Raw genomic sequence first — 26,923 nt, 5'->3', positions numbered from 1 at the left:
TGCCTTGTGGTAACATGAAGTTTCAGCACTCCAAGGCCAAATGCTTCTCCTCCAAGTGCATCAAGAATTTTCTTTTCAAACAGTGGATGACAAAACCTCTAGTATTAAGAACACACACATAAAAAAATATCTCATTTCCTTTTAAGTCCTGGCTGCTCTTTAAGTGACCTTCTCAGTGGTAAATGGCCCCATACAGGCTCTGACTCAGAACTTGGTAGTCAACGGATGGACTTCATTTTTTTCTGCCACAGCGTGTCTTGATTTTTCAGCATATACTATAACTGTCCTAAATATTAGACACTGATGCGACAGAAGGACATGGAGTTGCAGTTTCTCTAGTTCTGTGAAGAGTTGCCATGAGGGTAGAGGGACTCTGTATGGAAATATGGGATGTGTTTATGGCTTGTCCTGTACAATTGGCCTCTTAGAGATTAGTGCTTGTTAAAATAGTAACATGTTAAATTCCTCTTGCTGAAGTTACTTGCATGGAATGGTGCTTGAGAGGAGCATGCTGAAAGGATAGTGGAACGATCATATTTTGTCAGTGCTTCATATTCTGTCTCGGAAGCTGTCAATAAGGTGTACAGCTGAGGAGGGCCCTGAATACCGTGATGGTGGTGTATGAAAGAAAATTCAAAGAAAGCTATTATGAAATTCACTTAACTAGAAATGGTTATGGAGGTAATTTTTTCAAATGGGAGGGTTTTCTTTATCAATACTAAGTGCGAGAAATCAATATCTTACTCAATAGTGTATTTTCTATTTAAACTCATGGTCCTCTCAATGTTGACCTATTCCAGGCTCTGTATGCTTTTGTTAGTGTTGTCAAATGGATAATTCCTACAGTCCCAATTCAGTTGTTAATTGCCATTCATCCCCAAATATCTGCTAGCAAAAGAAGTGTATGGTTATGAAAAGAAATTATAAGAACCATTTTCTAACGGGAAGCAAAGGCTACCTCCTGCCTGCACCCACAGATACGCACCACAGCCTACCCTGACATTCGTATAGTAAAATGTCTGTAGACATGCTGATCCAATTAGTAAGACAATAAGGATTGGAAGAAAGTATGGATCTAAGTGGGTTTCCATAAGCTGCAACCAAGGTGCTTAAGAGCTAGAGAAAAGCTGTGTGTTAAGCAGTGGACTTTGCTATAATCTCTTGGGGGTGGGAAGTCTGCGTCTTGCTGTGGATCTGGGTTTGGGTCACTGGAGAGCTGAAGAGAGAGGCATGGGAGGTGTTTGCCTGGAAGAGCAATGAGGGTCTTCAGCCCTGAGACTGCAGTAAATAGGGAATCCATGCTCTTACAATTTGTAGCACTGTGCAGGCAAAAGCAGGGCTCAGGTATATTCTGTAAACTAATGAATCCCAGTAAGAAAGTATCTTGATTGTCACCAATTTCCAAATCAAACTAAGACAGCTCTGCAAGCTGGATTTTGACTGCTTTTTGCCAATGGGGTAGCACGGTTCAAAATCTTCCACCAAAGCCCTTCCATCCTCTTACAAGTAAGACAAAAGGGATTTCATCATTATGATGGAAAAATCAGATACCAAATGCCCAACATAAATTTAATCACTGTTGCATAAATTCTGATCCATTTACTGATGTTTAGTTAGGTAGTAATTTCTGTATTGCACTGTACAGTTCTACTGAATTAATTTTAGTGAGACTGAGCATTAGTATTTTCTTTAGTTGTGGATGGTGAATACTATATAGAATTATATTAGAAGTTGTACTGCAGAACCTTCTTACAGAAGAATGCATTGGATTTGTATCTGGAATGTATCTGTAGGTGGACATGATGCACCAAGAAGCATGTCAGTGAAATAGAATTAGATGGGAATTTGTGCTGCTTAGCTTTGTCCCAAGTCAAAAGACATCCCTCCTGCATGTTATATCCTTGCAAGCAAACAAAATGCTTACACAGTTGGCAAAGTTGACTTGTTTTGGATGGCTTTACTGCCAAGCATAATTTCTTCTGAGCCCTAATTGTAGGGATAAACAATGTGTAACTGATGTGGTATTCCTCTACTGTGAGCAGTGAAAAGTTGCTGACTCTGAGTGAATGTCTTTTATGGCTAGGCATTCTTTACTCTCAGCTGATACTAGAAGGGGAATGTATTCACATCAAGCACTCCATTTCCTCCTAGATTAAATTTCATTCCTAGTAGTTTGGGGTGATTTTCAAGTCTTCAGTGTATGAAGAATATCATTTAATGAAATGCTATGATAAGTGTGTGTGACATTTGTTCTTATTATATCACTGCATTTGTTGCTTTTAAATATGTGTCATGTTGAGACACTTGAGGCATAAAGCTGATTGTAACTATACAGGTGCTATACAATGCTCTTTTTCTACCTGATAAAATTGGGCATGTATTTAAAGGTAGAAGTTACCTCTTTCCACATCATTGAACCAGCAAACACAACGTTATGATCACCCTCTGTGACTGTTTCTGTACAAATTCTCTAGTAGCTCTTCCTGCTGGCAGTATAAGTAACTCTTCAACACAGATCAAGATAGTATGGTCCTAATAATCATCAAACTACTGGTGTGAAGGGATTGCAGGGCAGGTGTTACTACTCTGCAGGAACAGAGCCTCTGCAGAGATCGAGGTAGAAGACTTTGAAATGCAATGTTCTCATTTTAGGAAAGTGTCCCACTACAAATGGTAGCTTGTAGAAATACACTTCATTCTTTAGAAGGCCTGTCCAGAAGGAAGCAGAAGCTGACAGTTGTCTAGCTAATGTTTAGTTAGTTTCTGTATTTGGGCCTTAAATTTTCATGTGTACACACAGGTGAGAAAATTAGTCCTGAATTTGTGTCCTAAGTGCAAGAATGGGCACTGTTGCTCCTATGTCTGGTCCCAGCTTTCCCTGCTTTTGAGTTATAAGGACATATCATTTTGTCCACATCTTCATCTCCAAAATAGTGGTTGTAATACCTATGTGCTGACTTTACAGATGAAAGTGCCAAGTGTTTACTGTACTTGGTACGAGTAAGATTTTCCATTTACTTCAAATGCTTCCTCTCAACTGCTCTTAACTGTCAGAATCCCTTCAACTTGAAATCTGATGCTTGTTCTTTCTCTTCAAAAACCTGTGAGCAAAATCAGTCCAGCCATCCGTTACTTTGATAACTAGCAGAACCTAGTTTAGAGCAGATGGCTTCTGCTCTGAACTGTCCTCTAGAAAAGCCTTGCTCAGCCTTGCTCACCCACACTACCACAGCAGGAGTCTGCGAAAAGTGACTACCCTGGTCTAAAATTAGCATCTGTGGTTATTCCTTAAGCGTCTAAGGAAACACTCATATTTTTTATAGGTGTTGAACACCCAGGCATTTCCACTGACGTCAGGAGGAACTTCTGTCTATTTTGCACCTCTGAAAATCAGCCTGCTATTTTGGCACTCACAGAAAGGCTTAACCATCTAGCATTAAGCAGTATTTTTTTTAACTCTGGTTTATGTTTAAACTTGGCACCAGTGTAGCTTTTTACTGCTGCAAGACTTACGGCATTGCACTCTTTATATGAAGAAAACTGGTACCCAGCTGCACTAAATACAAATAAAAAAAATACATAAATGATTGTGTAGCTCTGGGGTATTATTTCTTCTAGAGGAGTTTCTTTAGGCTGTGGAAAACCTCTGTAGTCCAAGTTCATCTCCAGCTCTACTCTGGAGTGTAGTTCCACCACACATTTTCTTTGGCAGAGCAGCTGACCACCTTTGACTCTACTCCTATCCATAGACTTCCAGTCCCCTTCATTTGCTGGTACAATGATCTTCTGCTATATACCAGATCATTGAAATTTGAAGCAACCCTCCCTGTTCTAACCACTTCTTAATCCCAAGTCATTTCAGTAATGTAGTTTGCAGTGGAGCCCCACAAGCAGCTGTATCTGTACATGTACATATTATGTGTAATGCACTTATCATCCCTCTGGCATTAATATTAAAAGACAAACAAAACACTATACATGAAACTGAAGTTTGCTTGCTTTCCTTTTATCTATGGCCTTCATTTCCATGACCGAGCACAGGTCCCAGCATGGCTCCTGTTAAGAATAGGTATGCTATAAACAAAGAACTGTGTGTTTAATTGACAAAGCAGTTTGCTTATCACAAACACTGTACTGTCTAAAACACAGGTGTTTATGGTTTCAGCAGTTACAGCCATCATTATTTGTTATTTACCCATCTTTTCTTAGCTAAGTGCTTGAGAACAGGTTATTTAGTGAAATTTCATATTCGTGTATAATCAAGCCACCCAGAGATCCCAAGTACTGTTTTGCTTTTTATTCTGTTTTTAAGAAAAGCTCAGTAATTTAGGAACCTGACCATCACTGAAAATTATTCAGGAACTCAGGAATTTTTCTGAAAGTCTGCTGGCTTGCAGGATATTTTAAATGTTTTAGAAAATGTTACTCTATAGCTAATGCCTCATAAAACAACATTAAAGTTTAAAAAAGTCAATCCAATATGTTTAAGTAGTATCTTTAACAGTAGAAGTTACCAAATTCTTTAAAAAACAGATTCTTAAAACAGGTATGAAATCAAAATTGATTATTTTTTTTTTATTCATCAGTTACAATAGTGAAGACATTAACATGGACAGATTATATGCTTTGTGTACTGGGAAATATTGCATTGAGTAACCTGGCGTATATGCCACAGAGGAGCTTTTTGTTGCATAATTGGGAATTAATACATGAGGTTTTTCTTTCTCTATAAGAATCTCAACTGAAACCTTAGTTTATATTACAAGTGAAACTAGGTGTAGTGATCTTCAAATGTACTACATATCAGAGAGCAAAGACTGTGTAAGTATCTCGGGGTCTGACTTGACATACTTTTCCCATCATTCATTGGTGTCGGGGTCTTAAAGCTCTGTGTGTTAGTGTGTGTAGAATTGAAAAAACTTTCAAAATCTGTTTTAGCGTTATCAGTCAGAAGACATGCTTTTCTCATTGTGGAAGTGTTTTAAAGAATGTTGATAAATTGGATAGGAACATACTTTTATCCCACTCTGACTATATTGACCGATGTATAATGTATTTACTTACTCACCTGGCCATGTAGTGTATAATTACTGGATAAAGATAGCATGGTGAAGAAAATCAACAGAGAAAGCAAGGGAAAGACATTTGGAAATCCAGTCAACTAAATCCTAGATTAGCCTACTTCAATTAATCCTTCTATTTCCAGAGGGCATACCTTTAGTTCCTTGATACTATAACATGGGAATGTTTCTTTCATCTCATCCTAAATAGTAGTTGGTCATTCAAATGCGTATCTACTGAAATAACGTTAGCCAGCACTATCTGTGATAGTTCAGGAGCTCTTGGGAAACCAGGAGGAGCGCTGTAGGGCACAGTTGGTAGAAGAAGGACCCGAGATTGGAAAGGAGAACAGGAGATAGGATCCCTTTATAAGAAGGTTCCTTTGGCACTGATAGGGTAGTGGTAATGCATGTTCTTTGTTTAATATACTTGAGAGAAGGCTCCAGATGGTATAAAGGGCATAGACTTCACCTTTAAAACTCACCTGCAGATTTGTCCCTTGCAGACACTATTCAAGACCCTTTTTGGATTACCTATACTTTGTTTTTAACTCTCCACAGGGGGAGGCAAATATAAAAGGGATTATGCTTTTGTTCTGTAATAGCAAAGAAGTGGCCGGTTGGAAAAGAATACAGAGGGAGAGAAAAACAAGAAAAATGTCAGGTCTCAAACCTTTTTTTCATTGCTGAAACAGTTCCCTCCAAACCTGTTGGCATTTTTACTGTGAATCCTTTTCTGAAGATGCCTTCTAGTTTGTTGATACTCTTGTGAAGTAGAAATGCTGAGCATGGAAGGTGGTGTTCCAGAATTAACTCCGTCTGAGCCATGTAGAAATGAGGGAATTTCTTTTGACCCTATAACAGTTCAACATTTTGTTGGATGTTTTGGTCCCATGGCATACTAAATAGCTTTTTCTGTCCTTGTGTTTTTTAGTTTTTCAGTAGTTAGATCTAAAAAGTGTGCCTTAAATATAGTTCTCTGTCTAACTGGTGCTTACAGTGAGACCTCCGAAATATCACCTTGGTCAAAAGTGATCCAGAAAGCACCAGAATGCAAATAGCTCACTGTTCCATGAATTGAGTGTGCCTTCAAAAGTATCAAGAGTTGTCTTGCTTTTGTTCACCCAAGATCTGTATCTAAAAAGTTGCAGAGAGCAAGAGAGAGAGGCTGCAAGAAAGAGAGATGTTTGGGAGCGTGCATCAGTACATTGGAGTTTCTAACAGAACCTACACACTTCATGCTCTGCAAGCTCTCTGCTTAGGACCCTAGTGTCCTACCTGATTGGTTGGGGAGAGGTATCTTTTGGACAGTACTTCGAGATATGAATATATATTTCTATATAAATGCAAAGATGCAATCCTTATTGCATGGGTGATAGAGTCCATTGAAGCTTTTATAAAAATGTGTACAACATCTCTTTCCTGCCCTCAACTTTGTGCAGCGTAGTGGCAAATCTATTTTAATGCTCTGACAGCTGGGCGTGAACCGATTTATTTGTAGGTATGTGCTGTAAAGTTTTGTGGTGTAAAGCGAACAGGAATGCTGTGTAAGATAGTAGTTGCTATAACCATACTGCTTCAGGTTGCAATGTCAGAATTACTTGTTTTTGTAGTGTAAATTCAAGCTCTGCAAAGTGGAGTGTATTGGAACAGAGAATATTTGGTTAGTATGCTTTAAAGTTAGGTTACCCTGTTAGAGGAAAATACTGTTGTGCCATGCAAATGGTTGGCAGTCCTCAGAGGTTCAGTCTGGACGCTGTACAGTCCCAGTCATGCTGTGTGGGAGTACTGTGTCTCTGTCAAAACGGCACGGGTCCTTGTGGGCGATGCTTCTCTATTTCTGCAGATTTCACGAGGAGACATTTTCAAGGGCAAAATTTGGCAGTGTTGCATGTAAAAAAAAAAACAAAAAAAACAAAACAAACAAAAAAACCAAACCATGATCTATTAATTGTTAAATTATTATATGCTAGAAAAAATATGGCCTATTGAAAGAGATCAACATGTCCATCAACTTTTCCTTTGAGGGAAATACAAAATCAATATCTGAAAATAAAACAAAAGGCATTGACAAAAAATAGATTATTCTAAACTTCGCATTTCTGTTGCTACATTAGTCTCTTGTTTGTTTGGTTTTGTGTTGTTTTTAAAGCCTTGCTCCCATTTAAGAACTGTGTTCTGAATATGCCTGACTCACAGATACCTTTTTCACCAATATTTGGTTTTTGAGCCTTGTGAAATAGAAGTTTTCACTTGCTACAGCATTTTAAATTTGCAAAATGTACATGAGACTGTAAAATACGGCACAGTCACTCAATTTTAGAGATGAACAGAGCCCTCCTAATTCTGCATTTAGAACTCTCAGTCCGTGGGCCATATTTACATTTCACCTCTACTGAGGGGTAAAGATTTTGGACAGACATGTAAAGAGGTTTCACTGCTTGAAGTTGTACAAAAAGCTCTGGAAGAGCAAGGACTCAAATGTTGAGTCTTTACTTACTGTCTGTCTTTTCACTCTCATTGGAGAAAGCAATTTAATATGGGGGCTATTATAACTCAGAAATTTGTTAGTAATTTGAGAACTTTGTTTACTTCACAGATTATACCATTTATTTACCATTCTGTAGTGCTAATCTTGTACCTTGAGCATTTTAATGCATTGAATAATGGTATGTAATCAAAAAAATTCAGAGGTATTAATTCTGTTATGACAAGGTATTAACATACTTGTTGTTTTACATAAAAGGCAAAGAGAGTAGAATCATCAGAAAGGTAGTGTATAACTGTAAATGAATGTCATGCATAGTGTTATTGAAGTAGAAGGGAAGATGAAGAGGTAAGATCATTGCAAACAGCAAGGGATTGCTCCCCATTACTCCATCTAGCTAGAATGAATTATCCAGGGCTGCTGTAAGACAGCCAGCCGGACATTGCCATTTGGACAAAGGGTTCTCAAAGAGTATTGCCTGGATGCTGTTTGTGACCATCTTTTTTCAAGGATTCATGCATATGATGTGAAAGAACAAACTATACTGCAAAAACAGTCATTCACATCCAAGAGAAAGCTGACTTGCAAAACCCTGACCTCTGTCACCACTTAGCGAGGTGGTGACAATATTAATTGAAAGTCTCAGTATTGCAAAGCCTTCTGAGTGGAATATTCTAATAGCTCCTACACCCCAATTCATGATGAAAGATAATCTTGTACTGAAGATGGACTTTTAATTTATTGGTTGGGAATGCGTGGCTGGGGGGAACCTTTCACTTTTAGGTCAGTGTTTTGAACCCAGGCCAGGTGAATAAGTGACAAGGTTGCTAACACATGCAGGCTGTTTGATAATGTCTATGAGGTGAGTTGTACTCTCAGTTTAGCTCTTGGGGGGACAGGTGTCCCCATCACTTAAGCCACCAGAAATGGCAGCTTCGTTGGAGGTGCTCAAAACTGACCTTATTAGTGAGAGGTAGGGACAGTGACTTTTCATCCTAGAGGTGAAAGCTAAAACAATTTCTGTATGTGAAAATGCTTTCTCAGATTGCATCTGTGGGGTTATTCACAGTCATTGCCATTCTTAACAGTTCCCTGAGCGACTTCTTTCTCCATTCCTAAGTGGCTGGCACATTTCGTAATTCACTGAGTTTAAGGAGGGAAGGATAGCTAGCATGCAACTAGATTTACAGTAGTAGGTAACTGGTTTATGCTAAACAGCTAACTTTGATTTTTAAATGTAGAGTTAACTTTGGATGACTGAGAACAGATGCTGAAGATGTTGGTAATTGTTATGTGTTGTTTTCCATCTGTTCACAGTAGGTTCTGGTTTTGATCAGTTTTACAGTTCTTTATTTATATCTATAGTTTTGTCAACTTTCTAATCTTTCTTGCTTCTATTTCTTTACTGGGCTTTTTTTCAGGGTAGAGTTTGAGCACCTCAAAAGCAATGGTGAATTTTCCCCCCCAATAGTGCTGTGGGATATGGTGCGTTTATTATTCTCATTATCCTTGAATACAGAAGTGGGACACTTAGAAGTACTCAGCTATGGCTAACATCTGCTCCCATTGTTGTTGAAAGGCTTATAGTCCCATATGAGGAATCATGGGTCATAAAATGCTCAGCATTTAGGACAATAAAAACATTTTTAAAATTCGTGTCTTAAATGACTTAAAGGCTGTCGCAAAGTTGGGGAGAAAACACAAGCATCAGGATTTCTTCTCCAAGATCGTAATACAGACCTTGGGAAATGTATGTACCCATAGAACAGAGCATTGAATCCACTTTCATTTTAATTTGGTTTATGTTTAACTTTCTGTGAACACTCTTCTGCCTATTGACTTTGAATCTTCTTTCCCCTCCTGTTACGTTTCTTCAGCTTTGTTTCTTTATTATTCTCTGTCTTGACCCTTCTACTTTCTTTTTCTCTAATATCCCTGACAAATCTCCTCCAGTATTGTATTTCATTTTGCTAAGGGAAATTAGGGGGTCATGTGAAAGTAGGAGAGGGAAATGGGGATCATCACAGAAAGAACACCCTGACAGAAACAAAATTTACAGCTATCTGTTGCATACGCAGTGCTTGGATTCCTAAAAGGGAGGTTTTTTCCACTGAATGACTTCTTATTTTGTAGTCTTTGGATAACATATATACCTAAGCTTTAGGGCTTCTCAGCCACAGAATCTGGAAGGAAAAAGAGTCTTCTTGCCTATTCTCCCTTTTCAAAGCTGCAGCATAGATGTCAATTAGGATGGGAATCTTCCATGAACATCATAGAAAGCATGACTGGGAGGATGTGGGAAATCATTTAGTTCATTCCTCTACTTTTGGGCAGAAGCAAATATGTTCATGCTGTTCTCGACATATTTATCCAACTTGTTCGTGATGATGTCCAAGAAGAAGGGTTCCACATTTACAAATTAATCTAAATCTTCCTCATTGTTTAAGCTCATGACTATCTATCTTATTGAGAATAATCTACTGATTTATTTCTCTTCTCTGTTGTGACTTCTTAAATGGTTGAGACAAGTATTACTCTCTTTTCAAACTTCTCATGATTAAACCCGCCCAATGGATCTATATTTTTCAAAGATGAAGTTTCCTAGAATTTTTTTCTTTTCATGGCTGTTTTGTGGATTCTCTCCAACTGGTCCATATTGTTCTTGAATTTTGTGCCCGAAAGAGGGGAAGATATTACAGCTAATCCCTTTCCAGCACTGAGGAGATTGAAAGAAATACTTCAGATATTAATACACTGTTCTTTTGCTTAGACATCCCAATATTGTAGTTGCCTTTTATAACAGCACAACATTTTTTAATCAGATTACGTTGTGATCCACTGTTGTTCCCAGATCCTTTTCTTCAGTGCTACTGCCCTGGCAGTTGTTCTCCATCCTGTGGTTTTGCAGTTGTATATTACGGGAGGAGGGCCGTACTTCAGACTTCCTGCTAATCTGCATCCAGCTTTCTTCAAGTCATTTCACTGATTTGTTGAGATTAGTTTGAATTGTAGCTCTGTCATGAAACATACTTACAGACCCATAATTTTGCTGTCATATTCAAATGTTATAAGCATACACTCTATTCTGTCATCAAAATGAGTAGTATAGGAAATGGTTCAGTGCAGATTCCTACAGAAGTATTATTAATAAGCCCTTCCACTTAATAGTGAGCCATTACTCACCATTAGTAGGAATAAACTGACTTGCTAAACACTTTTTTTTTTTTTTTTTAATTATTCTCATATGTTTTTGTGTTTAGTTTTCCTCTTAGATAAATAGCTCTCTGCTGTTGCAACCAGCTTAGGTATGTGACATAAAAGAGATCTGCTTCTGTAAAGTCCTGGTAGGAGGACCTTTAAAATACTCTAGCTTAGCTAGGTGGAACTAGGATGAATGTCTAGATTTTAGATAGGCAAAATCATGAGGGGAGGACATGCATGTATCTAAATGCAGGCTTAGAAAGGTAGCACAACAGAAGTTTTCACTTTCTTGTCCTTGGAAGTTTAATTTTTAAAGTATAAAATTGGGTTCTGCAAAAGTTGATGCTACTTGCTCACTTTATTATTAAATTTGCCACATGTAAATTTACCACAGACCACTCTGGTCTGCTTAGTGATAGGAATGTGTTAAAAAATACTCAGAATTAAAAGTACATACCAGAAGTAGACCATAGTGGGTTTTTTTTCCTGACAGTTTCTTTGTCTTTCTATCCCTTCAACTTAACAAATTGAGTAGGTTGCAGTTACAATGTAAAGATAAGAATGGGTAAAGATATCTTGCAGTTTTTATAATGCAAGGTAAAACCATGCCCATGCTTTTACTAAAGTTTTTAATTGGATTCTTGCCTCTTTTATTTCTGCATTATTTTTCTGAGCAGGGTTCTCTTATTTGAGTGATTCTTGAAATTCCAAAAATGAAAAGTAGATTTAGACCAGAATTGTCCTACAGATCCTGAACACTTTTTAGTTTCAAATGGGATTTTAAACATTGCATGTGCTCCTACTTCTAAAATATCAATGTTTCTGATTGAAAATACATTTAAAATAGGCTGAATTATTTTAAACTGGTAAAAATAAACAAGCGGACAACCTTATGGTACTGCATGTGTTTTGAGAAGTCACACATTTGGATCACGCAGATGCCTGCTGCTGTAAAACTTTCATAAATGGGTGTCACCAACAATAATGAAAAAGGAAGGCGCTTCCTTCAGGGAGTAGAGCTGTTGTGGCATTATACTGATGGTCTATCAAAATCCCGAGTTGTCTGAAGACTTACCTAAATTTTCATGCTCAAGGCTCTCTCATGATGGTTCTCTCTCAGATGTAAAGATGGGCTTAAGTGCCTGAAAACTTCTTTGTCTTTTCCAGCCATCTCAGGTGATCCAATAAAGATATTATCTGCCTGCTCCTAATAAACCTTGCAATTTTTTAACTGGTTTAGCCCCTCCAAAGACCTTGTGAAACCTCTTATATCCTTCTATTCCTTCCTGTTCTTCCATTAAGAAAAAAAGGCTGAGGTGAGGACAGTGCATGCAGTGACCCATATTGAATTTCCCATACATCTTGCTGCCTCCTGAGTTTTCTTCCATTTTAGACCAATGGGACAACAGTCTCCTCTGAAAGAAAGCACTAATGTCACTCACTTTGTAACAAAAGGCTCAATAATCTTTTTGACATTTCTTGGGGTTCAGCCTTGCCAAGTCGTTCTTGAAGGAATATTTACATGCTCTGTATTTTTTGTTAATAGTGAGCACTGTAAAACAGACATGCAATCATTCCGTGCTGGGAGGAGGTTGCATGTTTTACAGGAAACCCTAGACTTGCACAGGATTAAGCCATCTGCTTTGTAAGGACTGAGGTCTCCCCAGGCTCTTCCATGCAAGCAAAATGCGGAATGCTAGCAAGACATGTGCAATGGCCTATGTGATGAATGCAACCCTTTGACGACGTCTCCTGTGAATGATAAAATTAAGGAACTGGGGTGAAGTTCCATTAGTTACTAGAGCAGATCTGCTGACAGTGCAAAGTACGCTAGTGTATCATCTCTGACATCATCTGTTCAGCTATATGAATGACTGTGCTGGAGCAGGGAGGGCTTTCCCCAACTTTGGATTTGGGGACCTTGTGATGGAACTTCTACTCACTTCCTTTGTAAGACGGTTCTATGCTATCCTTTCTGTTGTTCCCAGGCATTTGGCTTTGACATACTGCCTATGATCTGAGGGTTTCCTTTTAATGACCTTTAGGAACATGCTAAACATTTCCCCTACCTTAGCCTTCATGATGTCCTTTACTGTGCCGTCACTGTGCTTCATTTGAGTTGTTGCCGTGCTCTGGTGTGTTTAGTGTTAAAATCCCACTTTGCCTACCAAGTCTTCTGGCGTGATCGAGTTGTACTGGTGAACCACCTCTCCTATTATAATTACTCTAGTTATTTTACTAGCATATACCAATGCATTTAGGTTTCCACTGCAAGGGGAAATAAGAGCAAGGGGATAGTTAACAATAATTCAACAAGTAAGATGTAAGATTTTATTTATTTTCAATTCATAAAAATGTACTCGTGCACCTAATATACTAAAAATGCAGCTGATCTAGACGTTTTAGGAACATGTAAAAGTTGCCATGTGTAGTCAATGGTTTACATCAAGCTAGTTTATAAAGGCTGTGCAATTTTCTGCTGTGTTTCACCTTCATGCCCCTTCTTTTGGGAGCAGAATTAAATAGTTAAGAGAACAAGGGCCAACGCAGACTGTATCCCAAGCCCAGAGAAAAGCCCTGATCCTGCACTCAGTAGAACACTGTGTGGACACAGGAGCTAGGAGATCATGTTGCAGGTTCACAACTTAACTTTTAAAACATGGATAACAGACAGATGGGAAATTCTTCAAGGGGAAACCTCAGTCTGGCCTAGTGGGAATGTTCTGGCAGAGCTCTTTCTGTAACACCCTTGCCATGAGCTCAGAGCCCAGTAATGTTCTGTATAACTACAGAGTGAATCACTGCATCCCATTTAGCCTAGAAGTAATGAAGACCCTCAGCTAGCAGAAATGGAGAGGAAGAATACTTCAGAAGAAGGGCTATAAAGCCGAGTTTTAAGAAACAGCTCTATTAGACTGAGATAATTAAGGATAACACATATGTATATAAAAAAATGTGTTGAATGTTTATATTTGAAGTTAATTTTCTTCAGGTGTGTTCTCCTGCTCTGGGTATTGGAATTTAAGGTCCACTTAAAATGGGTTGTGCTTCTGCTTTAGTTAACAGACACGGGAAGTATTAAGTTTCCTATTAATGCAATATTTTTCACAACTCATAGGTTAAAATTGGATTTTGTCTATATTATCTTACGTAAATGTTACAGAAAGGCTAGAAACTCAACAAACAGATGACGCTGGGCCAGTAGCCTTTCTGGTAGGAGTACAGACAAGCAGACGCATGCCTTTTAAAATCAATATTAGTTTTTAAAACTTGTAAATATTATAGCAGACAGAAATTGATTTGAGTTAGAGAGAGTGAAAGGCAGTGTTAACCTTTGTTATGAGATATGCATACTAAATAGGATACAGGTCTCTAATCCTTTATTCGGCTGGATCCACTTCTCAATTCCAATTCTGAGTGCAAGTAAATAAATCTTCCTGAACTTGTGGAGTGTATCACCTATACATGTCCCCATACAAGTTATGCTGCTGTTTTGGTGATGTACATTTTGGACTTACTGTCAGTGCCAAACTAGAAATTTAACCTGTATCTTCAGCAGGTGGAACAAGTTGTCTCGTGACCCACTGATGGGTAACAGTATTGGAAAGGGTGGTAACTGGTGCTTTCTCAATTCTCTGTCCCTATTATCACATGTACATATGAAACTGGCTTTGAAGCACTATCAAAAGAAAGTTATCATTACACTCACATAAAAGGACATGTGGGCTTTCTTGGGAGTGTAGGACAATTCAGGTCTGAGAGATACCACTTTTTCCATCAAAGCATGTCCTTAGCTGCAGTTGATATCTCCTTTTTCTGCCCCTTGGTTGCAATTCTACTTGTCAAGGGCTTGTAAAATTAAGTGGCCTGAGTAAACTATCAGGCAAGGGTTTTTTTTCACTCAGGTACACACTTTGCCATCACATATCTATGAATCCAAATTATGGAGAACACGCTATCGGCAGTCTTCACAATCAGGCTAAGTGGGCATAGAACATAAACTACACTCCCTTTTCTGGAGTTAGCTTTTCCAAAATAGACCTGTGACAGCAGTAGGCAATTAATAGTGCATTAAGAGAACATTTATCTGTGTGACTGCAAATTGTTTGGCTTCCTGGCCTGCATCCCCTCTTCTGTGGTCTCTCATCTAAGACTGTCAGCAAAATTTCTTTTGTAGTAACAGCTTCAGAAAGGAGAAATGTTTATTTATTTATTTTTTAAATTTGTAGAGCCACCTATGGTAAATAAATTCTAAAAAGAAATGTCTAGCTTTCTAGGCACTTATTTGTATTCCTGCTGGTATTCGGCTTGGTGCCTTCAGTCCTGCCTTGTTTCTCTGGGCAACCTGATACTCTGAAATGTGCTGTACAGCTCAGCAGAAGAAGGAATTTGCTTTGTCTAAGTCATTTAATAGCTTTTAAATCCCAGTGGATTACAAATTTGCAGGGTACTATATGCTGGCTGTATCTTGATCTCTAGGACTTAAACGTGCTTTGAATTGTTTCTTAATAACTATGAATAGAACTGTTAGTTAAAGCCAAAGCAGTGACAACAAGTGGTATCACAATAAGAATAGCAGGACGAGGGTTAAATAAAATGTAGACTGTGGAACCTGTTAAAATTTGCAAGTTAAGTTTTGCAGTAGTTTTAATATAGTCACTTATGGATTGCATCACTGAAACATAGTAAACACTTCCTTAAGTAGCATTCCTAACCACGTTTAGTCCTAGGAAAATAAGCCAATTTGGAAGGCATCAGGCTATGAGGCCACATGCTGAGAGTCTGCTGTAATGTACTGCAGCAATACTTTCCATGAGGCACAAGACAACTGTCATAAGGGGATAGCACCATTTCATTAACTGGTGTACTGGTAAAACAGAAAGCTCTGAGAAACTGTAGTTTAGATAAAAGATCTAAATCTCTTCTTCTAGATATAGAAGATAATCCAAACTGTCTAGATACAGATAGTCTAAATAAAGAATCCACGCACAGTAGAGTGCTTCAGCAGAACTTGTTATCTCATGAATGGATGCTTTGTAGGTAATTTCAAGTTTATCCTTCAGAATTGTACAGTGTCAATGACAAACCCCAATACTACTAGAAAGAATCTTAAATAACCTACAGATATAAAAAGGCAGCCCATAAAACCAGTGACTGTCATCAAATGATTTCTTGAAAACAACTTGACTCGGCAGTAGTAGCATTGTTTCCTTGTTTATATCATAGCAACATTGGCTGCTTAGTGTCTTCATAAAATGAACAAGATTGAGAAGAGAGTTTGTCTCTCAGCAAATTCAGTGCTGTAACAGTGTCTGTTTTCAAGATAAACTATCTAGATTATCTGAAAACTTTGGGATCTTCGGATAAAACTTACGTTTTGTGTCTATCAGTGCGGCATCCGGTAAGTTGAGTCAGCTGTTGTAGAGGTGAAGTAGAGGACCACAGTGAGATTAGAGGTGGACAAAATTCTATATTGCTTTTATACATGTATATTTATATATGCATATATGAGCTAAGAAGTGCCAGGTTCTATTTCTTCTTAAGAAACTAAGTTAGTAGCTTTCTTCACAGTAGGAATGAGATTTGCATTTTAAGACTGCTCAACTAGTGGGGTCATTGCCATTAAATCCTTAATTAAATGAAAAATGGGGAAAACTCATTTACTTGAGTGGTACAAGGTCAGAACGTTCACCATAAACGTCTAAAAGAGATGGAAATGGCTGAGGTTTTTCTCCAAATTCCTCTTTGAGGTTAGCATGGTGTGCTTGGAACAATTCTACAAACTGCAATAGCATCTGCAGATAAGCACATGTCCATCACATAAACTTAATTAATGAAAGGCTCATTCATTTACTGGTTAAGCTTTCTAATATTTATTGCCGAATTGCCATGCAAGGTTCATGTGCATTTACTCTTGAATGCTTTCAGCTGTTTTTTCTGTATTACCATAATGTTGTTCCTTCCAAGGATGCTGCTTGTAATATTTAATATTTGCAAATGACTTAATGTGGTGCTAAGCCTTTTTAGATACATATCACTAGAACAAGATACTGCTTGAGGCAGACAAATTAGTCTTATAAACTAGATCCTAACCCTATAATAATCCAAACCAAATACCATGCTAAGACTCTATCATGTTGAGCCCTGAGGGTAGAGGTGCCTAGTATCTGTTGTGATGCTTGATACACTCTGGTTTCAGGTCTCCCATGAGCTCAGTAAAGCTAGTTACCTTAAAATGAGGGAAGTTTTACCTTCCTGAATGACTGCTTTTCAAGCTAACATCCCTTTATTCAAACATGTATTTGCAGAGATGCTTCAGCTGCAGCCATACTTATCTCCATCTGCATTCAGAATGACTTTCTTATGCCTCTACCTGCAACTTATCCTCTGCAGGTCAACAGAACCCCTGCCCAGAACCACTTAACAATACTGTCTTCTCTCTCCTCCTTTCTCTGGGTTAGGGATTTCACTGCACAGCTCCCCCATATGCATAGCACTTCTTGCTTCTTCCTTTCAATTGGAGAGAAGTTGATAAATCTAAAGTTTAGCAGGCTGCTCCTTGTCACTGTAGGAGCTCTAAGAGCCCAGCAAGCTGCACATAAATTCTTCACATAAATTGTGTCAAACCCAACAACAATGAAAATATTATTCTTTAACAGAAAGTTGCATTTTTAAGAATAGACCATTTTTGAAAAGTCAATCTGTATCTTCTTAAGGTGTCAAGTGTGTCTAGAATTTACAAGATTCAGTTCTCAGGAAAGTTTTTGCCTTCATCTACTGGCCTTTCTTGTTCTGTTTCTGAGAGAACAGATATTAAATAGTCTAAAAGAAAGGCAAGAAAAAAGAAAGCCAAAGGAAATTTCATATTGACAATGGGGATTTAGGATATATTTTATTTTTAAACTATTTACATTATATGTTTTTAAAACTATGGTAATTTGAAATAGCAAAAGAAGGGGAATTCCAAATATCTGACAATTTTAAGTAGCTAAAGTCTAACTTACCAAAATGTATGGCCTTGTTATACACCTAGAGTTAAGTACCTGGTGAAATACCTAGTAAATACAACTTGCTTTGTATACCTTAACAGACACTGAAAAGCACGGGGAATTTGTCAGAAGGCTGAGAGGTAACGGAGATTTGAAAACAGATTAACTACTAAATTTTATAGTAGCCCATGTTTTGATTTCATTCATACAAAAGGTACTGTGTGTATGACCTCTGTAGATCAATGGGGTTAGTTCTGCTTTTCATCTCTGCAAGTAAAAGCAGACTTGGTTATTCTCCACAGAGCGAGAAATGCTCATGGTTGCTTTTGTGATCATTTTGCCCTGCAAACTTAAGTATCTGCATTTGTGTGTTTCATTAAGTTGTGGTAGTTTTCTGAAAATTATATAATACAGTTTAAAAATAAAACTCTTGGTAAGGCAGGCCATATCTGCAGGGTCTGAATGTGAAATGTCTGTGGTTGAATTATTGTAAACTTTCAAAAACCATTCTAATTGTCCATGTTTTCAAAAGGCATTCTGTTTCTTACTGTAGTTACAAGTAGGGACAAATCCAATTTTGCTGGTATCCTTGCTGTATAAAGACTCTCTTCAGTTACTTCATCCTGAAGAGTGTTCTCACAACTTCCTACCTGTGAGAAATGCATGTTACTTGTCCCTGGCATAGATAATCTGTGTAAGAACTGTTTATCATGGCATGAATTCAAGTAGTAGCAATTTTTGCTTCTGTGCTTGGTATTGCCTACATTTTACTGTCACACAGCTTTCTTTATACCGTATCAATCTTTCTTTTCAGGAAGAATGTATAACAGATAAGTCCCAACATAATATTTTGAGCTCATAAAATGTTAAGTGTAGTAATAAGCATTAGACAAATTTTGCCTTTATGTGTAGATCTTTTTTGGGACACATTTACGAGCAGAATCTAGCAGAGTATTCCTTCTAATCAAGCAATTCTTTGCAGCTTCATGAACATCTGGGATAAGAATTTTGAACTCAGCAACATGTATAAAATGAATAGGAGCTGGACATCCAAATTTCTAAGGCAGTAGTGAAAATCTCAGATGCAGTGTTTACTCAGATGGCTTAGTAATTGTTTTGGAAAATGTGTTTCTGATAAGTATTTTTTTATTATTATTATTATTATTATTATTATTACAGACGTTTACAGCCTGGTGCAATTCCCACCTCAGGAAAGCAGGCACACAGATTGAGAACATTGAGGAGGACTTCAGAAACGGCCTCAAACTGATGCTCCTCTTGGAAGTTATCTCAGGTTGGCTAAAATAAAGTTTGCTATGTATTTACAACATGCTAACTGAAACACTCTTAAAAGAACAAAAATTGTTAACAATTCAAAACAGTGGACACAAACTCTAAGTAGGATGAAAAGTGAGAGATGAAACACACTGTGAAACAAAAGGGAGGAGGGAAAAAAGCACCAAAATCTTCTGTTTTGTGCTTGTGTTCCAGGATATCACAGTGTATCAGGCTATCACTGACATCACAGCGTTGTTGGACAAACCACAAACATTGAGGACCTGGTCTTAGCCCCTAACAATTAAAAAGCCTTTACACTTAGGTTACAAATTCATTTTATTCCACTTTTAGTATAAAAGTTTTTCTTTGCTTTTAATGACTTCACTGGATGGACCAATGCTTTCAAAAGTGAGTGCCTAAAATAAAACTACATCAATATTTAGTCACAAGTAAAGGGTCTCATTTTTCAGAAGGGTGGAACACCCAAGAACTCCTTTTGACTAACCAATGTAAACTCACTCTGTCACCCATTTTATGTGTTATTCAGAGGGGCAGTCCCCAAGGTACACTCAGAATACCCCTGAATGGGAAGGGAATAGCTCCAGTTACAGACACAAAATAAAGGTGAAAAAGGGCAAGAAGATTTTTAAGATGTCTTTATGGAAAAGACAGTTTACATTTCTGCTGGAGATTTCAGTGGGGAAAGAAGATCTTTGAATGATCACTCTTCATGAAATGGAGAGTCATATTTTCAGAAATTATTCTTCTTTGTGATCATTTGAAAAGATAAGTTCATTCAAACACATCAGCCTATGCTCTGAAATTAGCTGCTCTGCTGTACTGGATTAGGTTGTTAAAGGCCATTGTTCTTGGTCAGATGTGGAAGGATACTATGGCTAATCTGCTGGGTAGAGTCTAGTCTCTCTTTACAGTCCAGCAGGTAGGAAGGATGAGCTCTGAGAACATCCTGCCTTCTTAATATTCAGCTACTCTAATACAGACAGTAGCAATGAACCAGAAGTTGAGTAGGAGGAAGCACTCACATATCTTCCAGATGTTTAGGGCAAACATAAAAATTTTACTCTGGTTTTACTGCTATATTAGAAAGATCCAAGTCGGATATTTCAACATTTGAATTTTCTCTTCGGGGTTTTGTTCAAAGCCATTTGACATTCTTTCAGAAAAATACCAGTTAAAATAACTGCTAACTTTTAGACAGTGATCAGGGCACATTCACCCTTGAGTTCTAATCACTAGGGTATCTGTAGCCAGGTGTATGTAACAATAAACACATTAAATTTGTTATTCTGCAGGGGAAAGACTACCGAAACCAGACAGAGGGAAGATGCGCTTCCATAAAATTGCTAATGTCAACAAAGCTCTGGATTATATCGCCAGCAAAGGAGTGAAACTTGTGTCAATTGGTGCGGAAGGTATGTGACAGAGCTTGACAATGCACCTTGCTTAGATCCAAGACATTCACATTGCAAAGAAGTCTGACAGAGACCCTTGGCCAAATTGCGTGGGCTGTTCTCTATATATGGGTGCCTCAAAAATGTCTTAATATTGATTGCTGACCTATATCTGTCAAAGGTCGAGAGATGGAAATTTGTGGACACCTGGAGAGGGACAGGGGTATAAATGGGCTGTAAGATTCGTTTGTCTCCAAGGTTAAATTGAATTGTCTGTGTTTCAGTGGGTGTTCAGATAATGATTTCTTCTTTCAGAGCATTACGTTTTTCCTATACATTATTAGAACTAAGGAAGTCCTTTAGAAATCAGGTTGGATTCTAGGATGTGCTTTATCCAATCTGGGATCTTTTTTTATCTTTAGGAGGTATTATTCAGACAAGACAAAGGCTGACATCACTACCAGGTGGCTGAGACCTACTCCCACTTTATTATGAGACTGACTGTGGATGGCAGCTGTGTTTCTAAAATTCAGATGTAGAGATAAGGGAGTGATCAAAAGAAATTATGGTAGCTGGAGAGAGACTGAACATATGAAGAAAGTGGGGCGGGATGTTATTTACTGAAGTTATTGCTTTGTTATTGTTCTGTTGTTCAGGTAGTTAAATAAAAACAGACAGTTAGCTAGCTAAATGCTGATAGGTGTAAACTCTGAGCAAAAGAAGGTGGGCTCTCACTGCAAGTGAGCCTATGCCTCCTATGAGATTCAATTAATTGTTTAAAAAGGACAAAGGTCTGTCTAGAACTAGCTACTCCATGGAGTTATTTGCATAATGCTTTGCATAGCCATTACCATACAGAGGAGTCATGTGGCAAGCATGATTTCCAACTACTTTTGATTCCGTAGCCTCAGTGATATGCTGTCCATTCTGGGGGCAGCCTCTAACATGTCCTTAGAGCAAAACTCTAGCTGTAACTTCAGTATCACAGTGAGAAGCACTACCTATATTCTATTCACATTGCTAGGCCTTTTTAGATCGATTTATGAGCCTTCTCTTCCTGTTTTCTGATTTCTCCAGGCTTATATATGTCCTTATTCTGGCTTCCAAACCTTGATTGCAGGGAGCTTACTGTAATTGTGGCTGGAGCAGGAAGATTCATTAGGTGGGGTAGGGGCATCTGTAGAAGTAATAGAGAGACCTATCAGTATTCATTGATTCCACAACGGTTTGACATAGCCTGCTTGGTTCCTCAAGTATCATTCACCAAATGTGTTCAGTTTCTAGAGCTAGAACTCCAAAATTCTAAGAAATGGGTGTTCTCTGGGCAGAGCGTTTGTTTGAACTCGCCCTTTATTCATTTGAGACTGAACTGGGTGGGCCATCTGAGTCCAAATCCATACCATCTATCTTTAGGCATATAACAGAGACCTTTTTGGGGGAAGATATCACCTCTGGGGAGAAATGGGAAATTCCCAAAGGCACTTCGGAGCTCAGAAGAGCTCTACTGCATTTCAGAGGTGCCTGGCTCCCTCCATCCGTTGTACAGGCAGTCAGGGGCAGCTGGGCCCTTTGCTGAATTAAATGAAGTGGGATGGAAAAATACACTACTACCCTAAAACTCTGCAGTTCAGGTTATTCTGGGAGCAACATGGCATTGAACAGACAGCAGAGGGTACTGAAGAGACGATTTTTGTGTGGAAATGGCAATTAAGAATACAGAAGCCTGTTTGATAGCTGGTGCAGAAATACTGAGAGTCCGGTGTGGAGCAAATGAATGGTAGTTTCTGTTATGTCATGTTGAGACTCTGAGGCTTCCTGACCGAAAGCAAGTGTGTAGCAAAAGGGGTATCTTGTGGGACAGAGTGGTTGTTCTCTCTGATCACAGTTTGCACAAGGTACTGATGTTTTCACACCTAGGTCCTTCAAGCAAGGCTGGAGTATTTAAACTGAGATACATCAGCTCATATCTGCTCCTGAAAGGAACAGGCCAGCCCACTGCACTCCCCTCTCCCTCATTTTGCCCCGCTTATTGCAGCTCATTACTGCCAGGGTGCTCAGACTAGGGAGCAGCGCTAGAGCACTTTCTCTATCACCTGAAGGCAAAGCATCTGGGATAGCTCAGATCAGCCATTAAAACCATTTAAACTAACCCTGCTGTTCTCCTTGGCTGCAACTGGCATGAATTTAGATGCTCTGTGATAATAGGCGATTCCCTCTGGGAGAGAGGCAGGAACAAGAGGCAGTAACCTCTTCCAGCTTCTCAGCCAGTTGCTGCGAAGTGATGTCTGTCCATGCACTCAGTATTTCTTCCTACATGTAACAGCAGGCTGTAGTCAGTAAGCCAGGAGATTAAGGTGATGTTCTTGGCTGTGCTGCAGGGTTTAATTGCCTGTTTCTGGAATTCTCAATCTGTAAAATGGAGGGATAAGAAGCAAAAATTCATTCATTAGCATTAAAAAACCTGTCTTGTATGGAAGCACAGGAGAAAAATCCACTGCTACTGTCATAGCTTAGATGCAAAGAGGAACCTGTCATTGTAAGACATTGCACTATGTCAAGCATGGCTACTAACACGCATTAGATTATATCCATGTGGGCAGGAGCAGATAGACTCGTGTGCCTTCCACTCCTACTCTAAACAGGCTGAACACAAAGCCAGCTCTGGCCCAGACATGCTTAGTGCCCTGTTAAGTTTACCACATCCCCTCTATTAAATTTGTTACCTAAGTCACAGTGCTGTGCTGATGCAGCAATGCAGTATCACAACTGACTGGGTATAGTTTCACAGTGTGGGACCTCTGGCACCAGTATGTGTTTAAAGAGTCCCTGTGCCCCCTTGTCCTGCATACTTGCTCCCACACTTTACAGCCCTACCCTATCACTTGGGCTGACAACTGTTTCTGTAGCTGTGCTGGAGACTGGATCAGCAATCTGATCTGGTTTTAAAACACACTTCGCCTCTTCTTTCTTCTTTCGTTGCATTTTTCAGCATTGTTGACTGGGCAGCCATTATAGCATGAAGATGGAATGAATGCCAGCAAGGAGACAGAACACAGGCTCCTTAAGCTTGTATTGTTATCAGAGTCCTTAACCCCTTAACTCGCTGCCTCTATGTGTGAGCGTGGGGCGTATGGGCTTGTCTGTACCCATCTGTTTTGGCATTCTCAGAGTTACATGGATGCTTGGAATACTTTTTAATTTCCAAAGCATGAAAGTTTTGTATCTAAATCTGCTGTGGATCATGTTTTATTATCTGACATGCTGAGTGGTGAAGAGCATGTAGGCCCAAGGGGACCAACTGGCATTTAAAATGGGGCCTCAAAACAAAGATTAAACCGTGATTCCTGTGGGCCATCAGTACAAAGTTAAATTTCGTACTTTTAAGGGGCCAGGGATATTCTTTAAAGCCATCATTACTGTTCTGAGGCTGACTTCCTTGGGCTGTGTGTGGGGTGGGAAGAGAGAGGTGATCACCTTTAACTGTGATGCTGAGCAGAAGCCCAGTTTAGCTACTCTGATCTGTCTTGTGGAAGAGTCCTCTCCATTGGTGGTGAAGTGAGACTAGAGAGTCAAGCTAAAGCAAAAGCCGTGAAAGTAGTCCTTATAAGCCATTCGCAGTTCAGGAGTTAGAAGTTTTCCCTTAAGTTTAAAAAAAATGCAATAACTCCATTTGGAAGGTAATTGCACCCTAAATGAAATGAACTGAGGTATGGAGAACCACAAAAGGTAAGTATCCTGTTAATAGGAAACACTTCTGTATTGCTTTTCTGGGGAGTGGGAGGAATATTAAAGACCAAATGATCTGTGAATCTGCTACAAGGAAGTTAGAATGAAAAAAAAAAAAAAGCCAAAGCAGAATAAAAAAAAAACCAAACCTTTGAGAACTTGCCACACTGCTTTGCTTAGTTTTTTCCCTAGGCAGTTTTTATTGTTTCCCCTTCCCTTTCCCTTCTCTCCTTTCCTGTCTTCATAGGCCAGCAAGACCTTTTTCCCCAGAAAGCTGTAGCTTTGCGTATGTGAGGTGTAGGAACTATATTCCTGGAGTAAAGAGGCAGAGTTAAAAAAATAATGAAGTCTGCTATTGACCTGTAGAGGAAAATTATAGGGATTAATCGGTATTTTTTTGTCACTGATACTTTTTGACATTTAGCAACTTTTGTTTTTCTTCTGTTTAGATATTTTTCCTTGTCTTTTATACATGTCTTTTTTGTGTTTTATGCTAGTAGTAGATAATGAGAAACCAAAGCTGGCAAATCGCTTGAAAATTCTCCTGAGGCACAACATAGAAAATTCCCTCTCCTGCTCTTTGATTCTGTCTGTGTGTACATATGGATATGTAAATCAAAACAACGATGTAGTGATTATGCAAATCCATGAATTGATTGCCTGACAATCAGCATTGCCTCCTGAGTATCTAAATTCATTTATTTTACATTTGAAGAAATTCTTCTTTACTGTATATACATATCAGACATCTGATCAAAATACAGTGAAATACTTGACCGAGGAGGAGGGAGGAGAGAAAAGTAGCTACATGCCCTAATTGCCATTCAGTCTTTTTTGCCTGAAAGAGTTTAGTTTTGAGATTTGGAGAGACATGAGGTCTTTCAGGGCCAATAAGATAGTAATAATGCATGGAGGGCAGGCAAAGTGAAGTAAGAATTCTGGAAAATTAGTGTAGAACCCAAAGGGGAAAGAAGAAAAATAGCCATTCATATATAAACTTGGATTATCACACTAGCAAAGTAAGTATTGACTAGTGATGGGTGACATATCTCCTACCACATTTGTTAATTCCATAGGTTCAAATGACAGCTTGTGTCACATGATACTGCAATTTAACACGTATCTCAAGTCTTGGAGCTAGCAGCTGCTTTGTTCTGTGAAAGTTGCTCTGGATTCAGGCAACATCTAAGTAGCAGAGTGACTGCATTTTCTGTTGGCACCTCTGTTGGCATTTGATGTTAAACTGATGAAATTCCGTCTGCTGCAAGTTCCTCCTGCTCCTTCCCCAGAACACCAGTGGGCCCCCAGGCAGCCACAGCTGCTCCACTTTTTGGGGAAGGCTGGAGGTCACCTTCAAGCAGGGGAGCAGCTGGTGCCTTCCCCGCTCCACTGCGCTTTTGGTGTGGAGGTAACTGGAAAGGCAGTCTGCTGTTCCCTTCTCTCCTTGTCCCACCTCCTCCCCTGCCGGTGCTGGGCCCTCCTATGGTCTCACTATGTTCTCCTGAGTCCCATGCCATGCTTTGCAGATTGATTTAACATTATCACCACACTGAAGTGGTCTGGCAGTACCTTTTTTGGTGTTGAGAAATATAAGTGATATCACTGTTCATATTACAATATAGGAGCATTGGATTCTGACTTGACTTGTGGAAGGGGACTCCCATGTATGTGTGAGAAGGGTTGGAGAAAGCACCTTCCTAGTGCCCTATGTTGTAGGTAGACTCAAGCAGTCTTGAAACAAATTGAAACTCCAGAGGTAAAAAATCCCATTTTATATTAAAGATACATAAATGTGCATAGGCATCATTGCTGTAAGACATTACAACCTCGTGGCCATATTTCTGAACTGCTTGGCAGCAATCTGTGTAGCTTAGTCTCAGGAGCTGTGTCTCTTGAGCTGTTCTTCATATCTAATCTGTGCTGGCACTATAGGTAAAATTCTCAAAAAGGTCTAAATAGTATAGGGGGATTTCTGAGTACCATTTTATTAAAAAATAATAGTTAATGTCCTGTAGTTTCTTAAAATTTGGGGTAAGACCATATTTTTTTCAGTTCCTTTGTATTTGAAAACAGTAAGGCTGATATTGTTCAAACTTTAAAAAAGTGTTTCCCCTCAGGCTCTCTCTAAAAAAGTCAGCCTAAAAGGTAAAGATTTGAGGCAGTTACAACTACCCGGAGAGAAGCCTTTTAGCATGGAAGGGCTGAAGTGACCTTAACCTCAGTAATCTGCAGTCCTACTGCCAGGGTAGCACAAGCATAAGTTTGTTGAGAAATGAACCCAGATGAACTCTGTGTAGATAAAGAATTATGGTAGAAATATAATGAATTTATTAGATACAATATATTATTTATAGAAATATGTGATTAAAATAAGAGAAAATGGAAAACACATTCTAAATACTACTACTATATCTTTTTTCACCTTAGAAATTGTTGATGGCAACGTGAAAATGACGCTGGGTATGATCTGGACTATCATCCTTCGCTTTGCTATTCAAGATATTTCAGTGGAAGGTAATAGTAATGCAACTATGTTAAATAGTTAGTAAATTTGTTTAAACACATTTTTATATGAATTGTGCATAAGTGAGATGAGTGTTTTAAAAATGAATTATTTTTTTGCAGAAAATGATACTGCAAGTTCCCTACCTGGTGACAAAATTGAATTCTGGAGGGAAAAAGTAATTACTCTCCTTATGCTGACAGAGACCTCAAGCCAGCATTTTCTAAATGCAGAAGTTCTGGGCATGTCTCTCAGTGATAGAGATA

General features: G+C 38.7%; 1 protein-coding gene across 5 annotated transcripts in view; it reads left to right on the top strand.

The window, feature by feature from the left end:
* Nucleotides 1-26,923, top strand: part of ACTN2 (actinin, alpha 2) — a 71,018-nt gene that overhangs the window by 5,994 nt on the left and 38,101 nt on the right. For all 5 annotated transcript variants that reach the window (XM_010562613.1, XM_010562616.1, XM_010562618.1 and 2 more), the window contains exons 2-4: nt 18,918-19,032; nt 20,330-20,449; nt 26,582-26,668. In XM_010562613.1, the coding sequence (XP_010560915.1) occupies nt 18,918-19,032; nt 20,330-20,449; nt 26,582-26,668 (322 nt within the window). The remainder of the gene's footprint in view (nt 1-18,917; nt 19,033-20,329; nt 20,450-26,581; nt 26,669-26,923) is intronic.

Source organism: Haliaeetus leucocephalus, unplaced genomic scaffold (genome assembly GCF_000737465.1).
Source record: "Haliaeetus leucocephalus isolate CR32 unplaced genomic scaffold, Haliaeetus_leucocephalus-4.0 Scaffold162, whole genome shotgun sequence".
NCBI classification, from domain to species: Eukaryota; Metazoa; Chordata; class Aves; order Accipitriformes; family Accipitridae; genus Haliaeetus; species Haliaeetus leucocephalus.
Note: the sequence above shows the minus strand (reverse complement) of the source record. Positions and strands in the feature narration are given on the sequence as shown.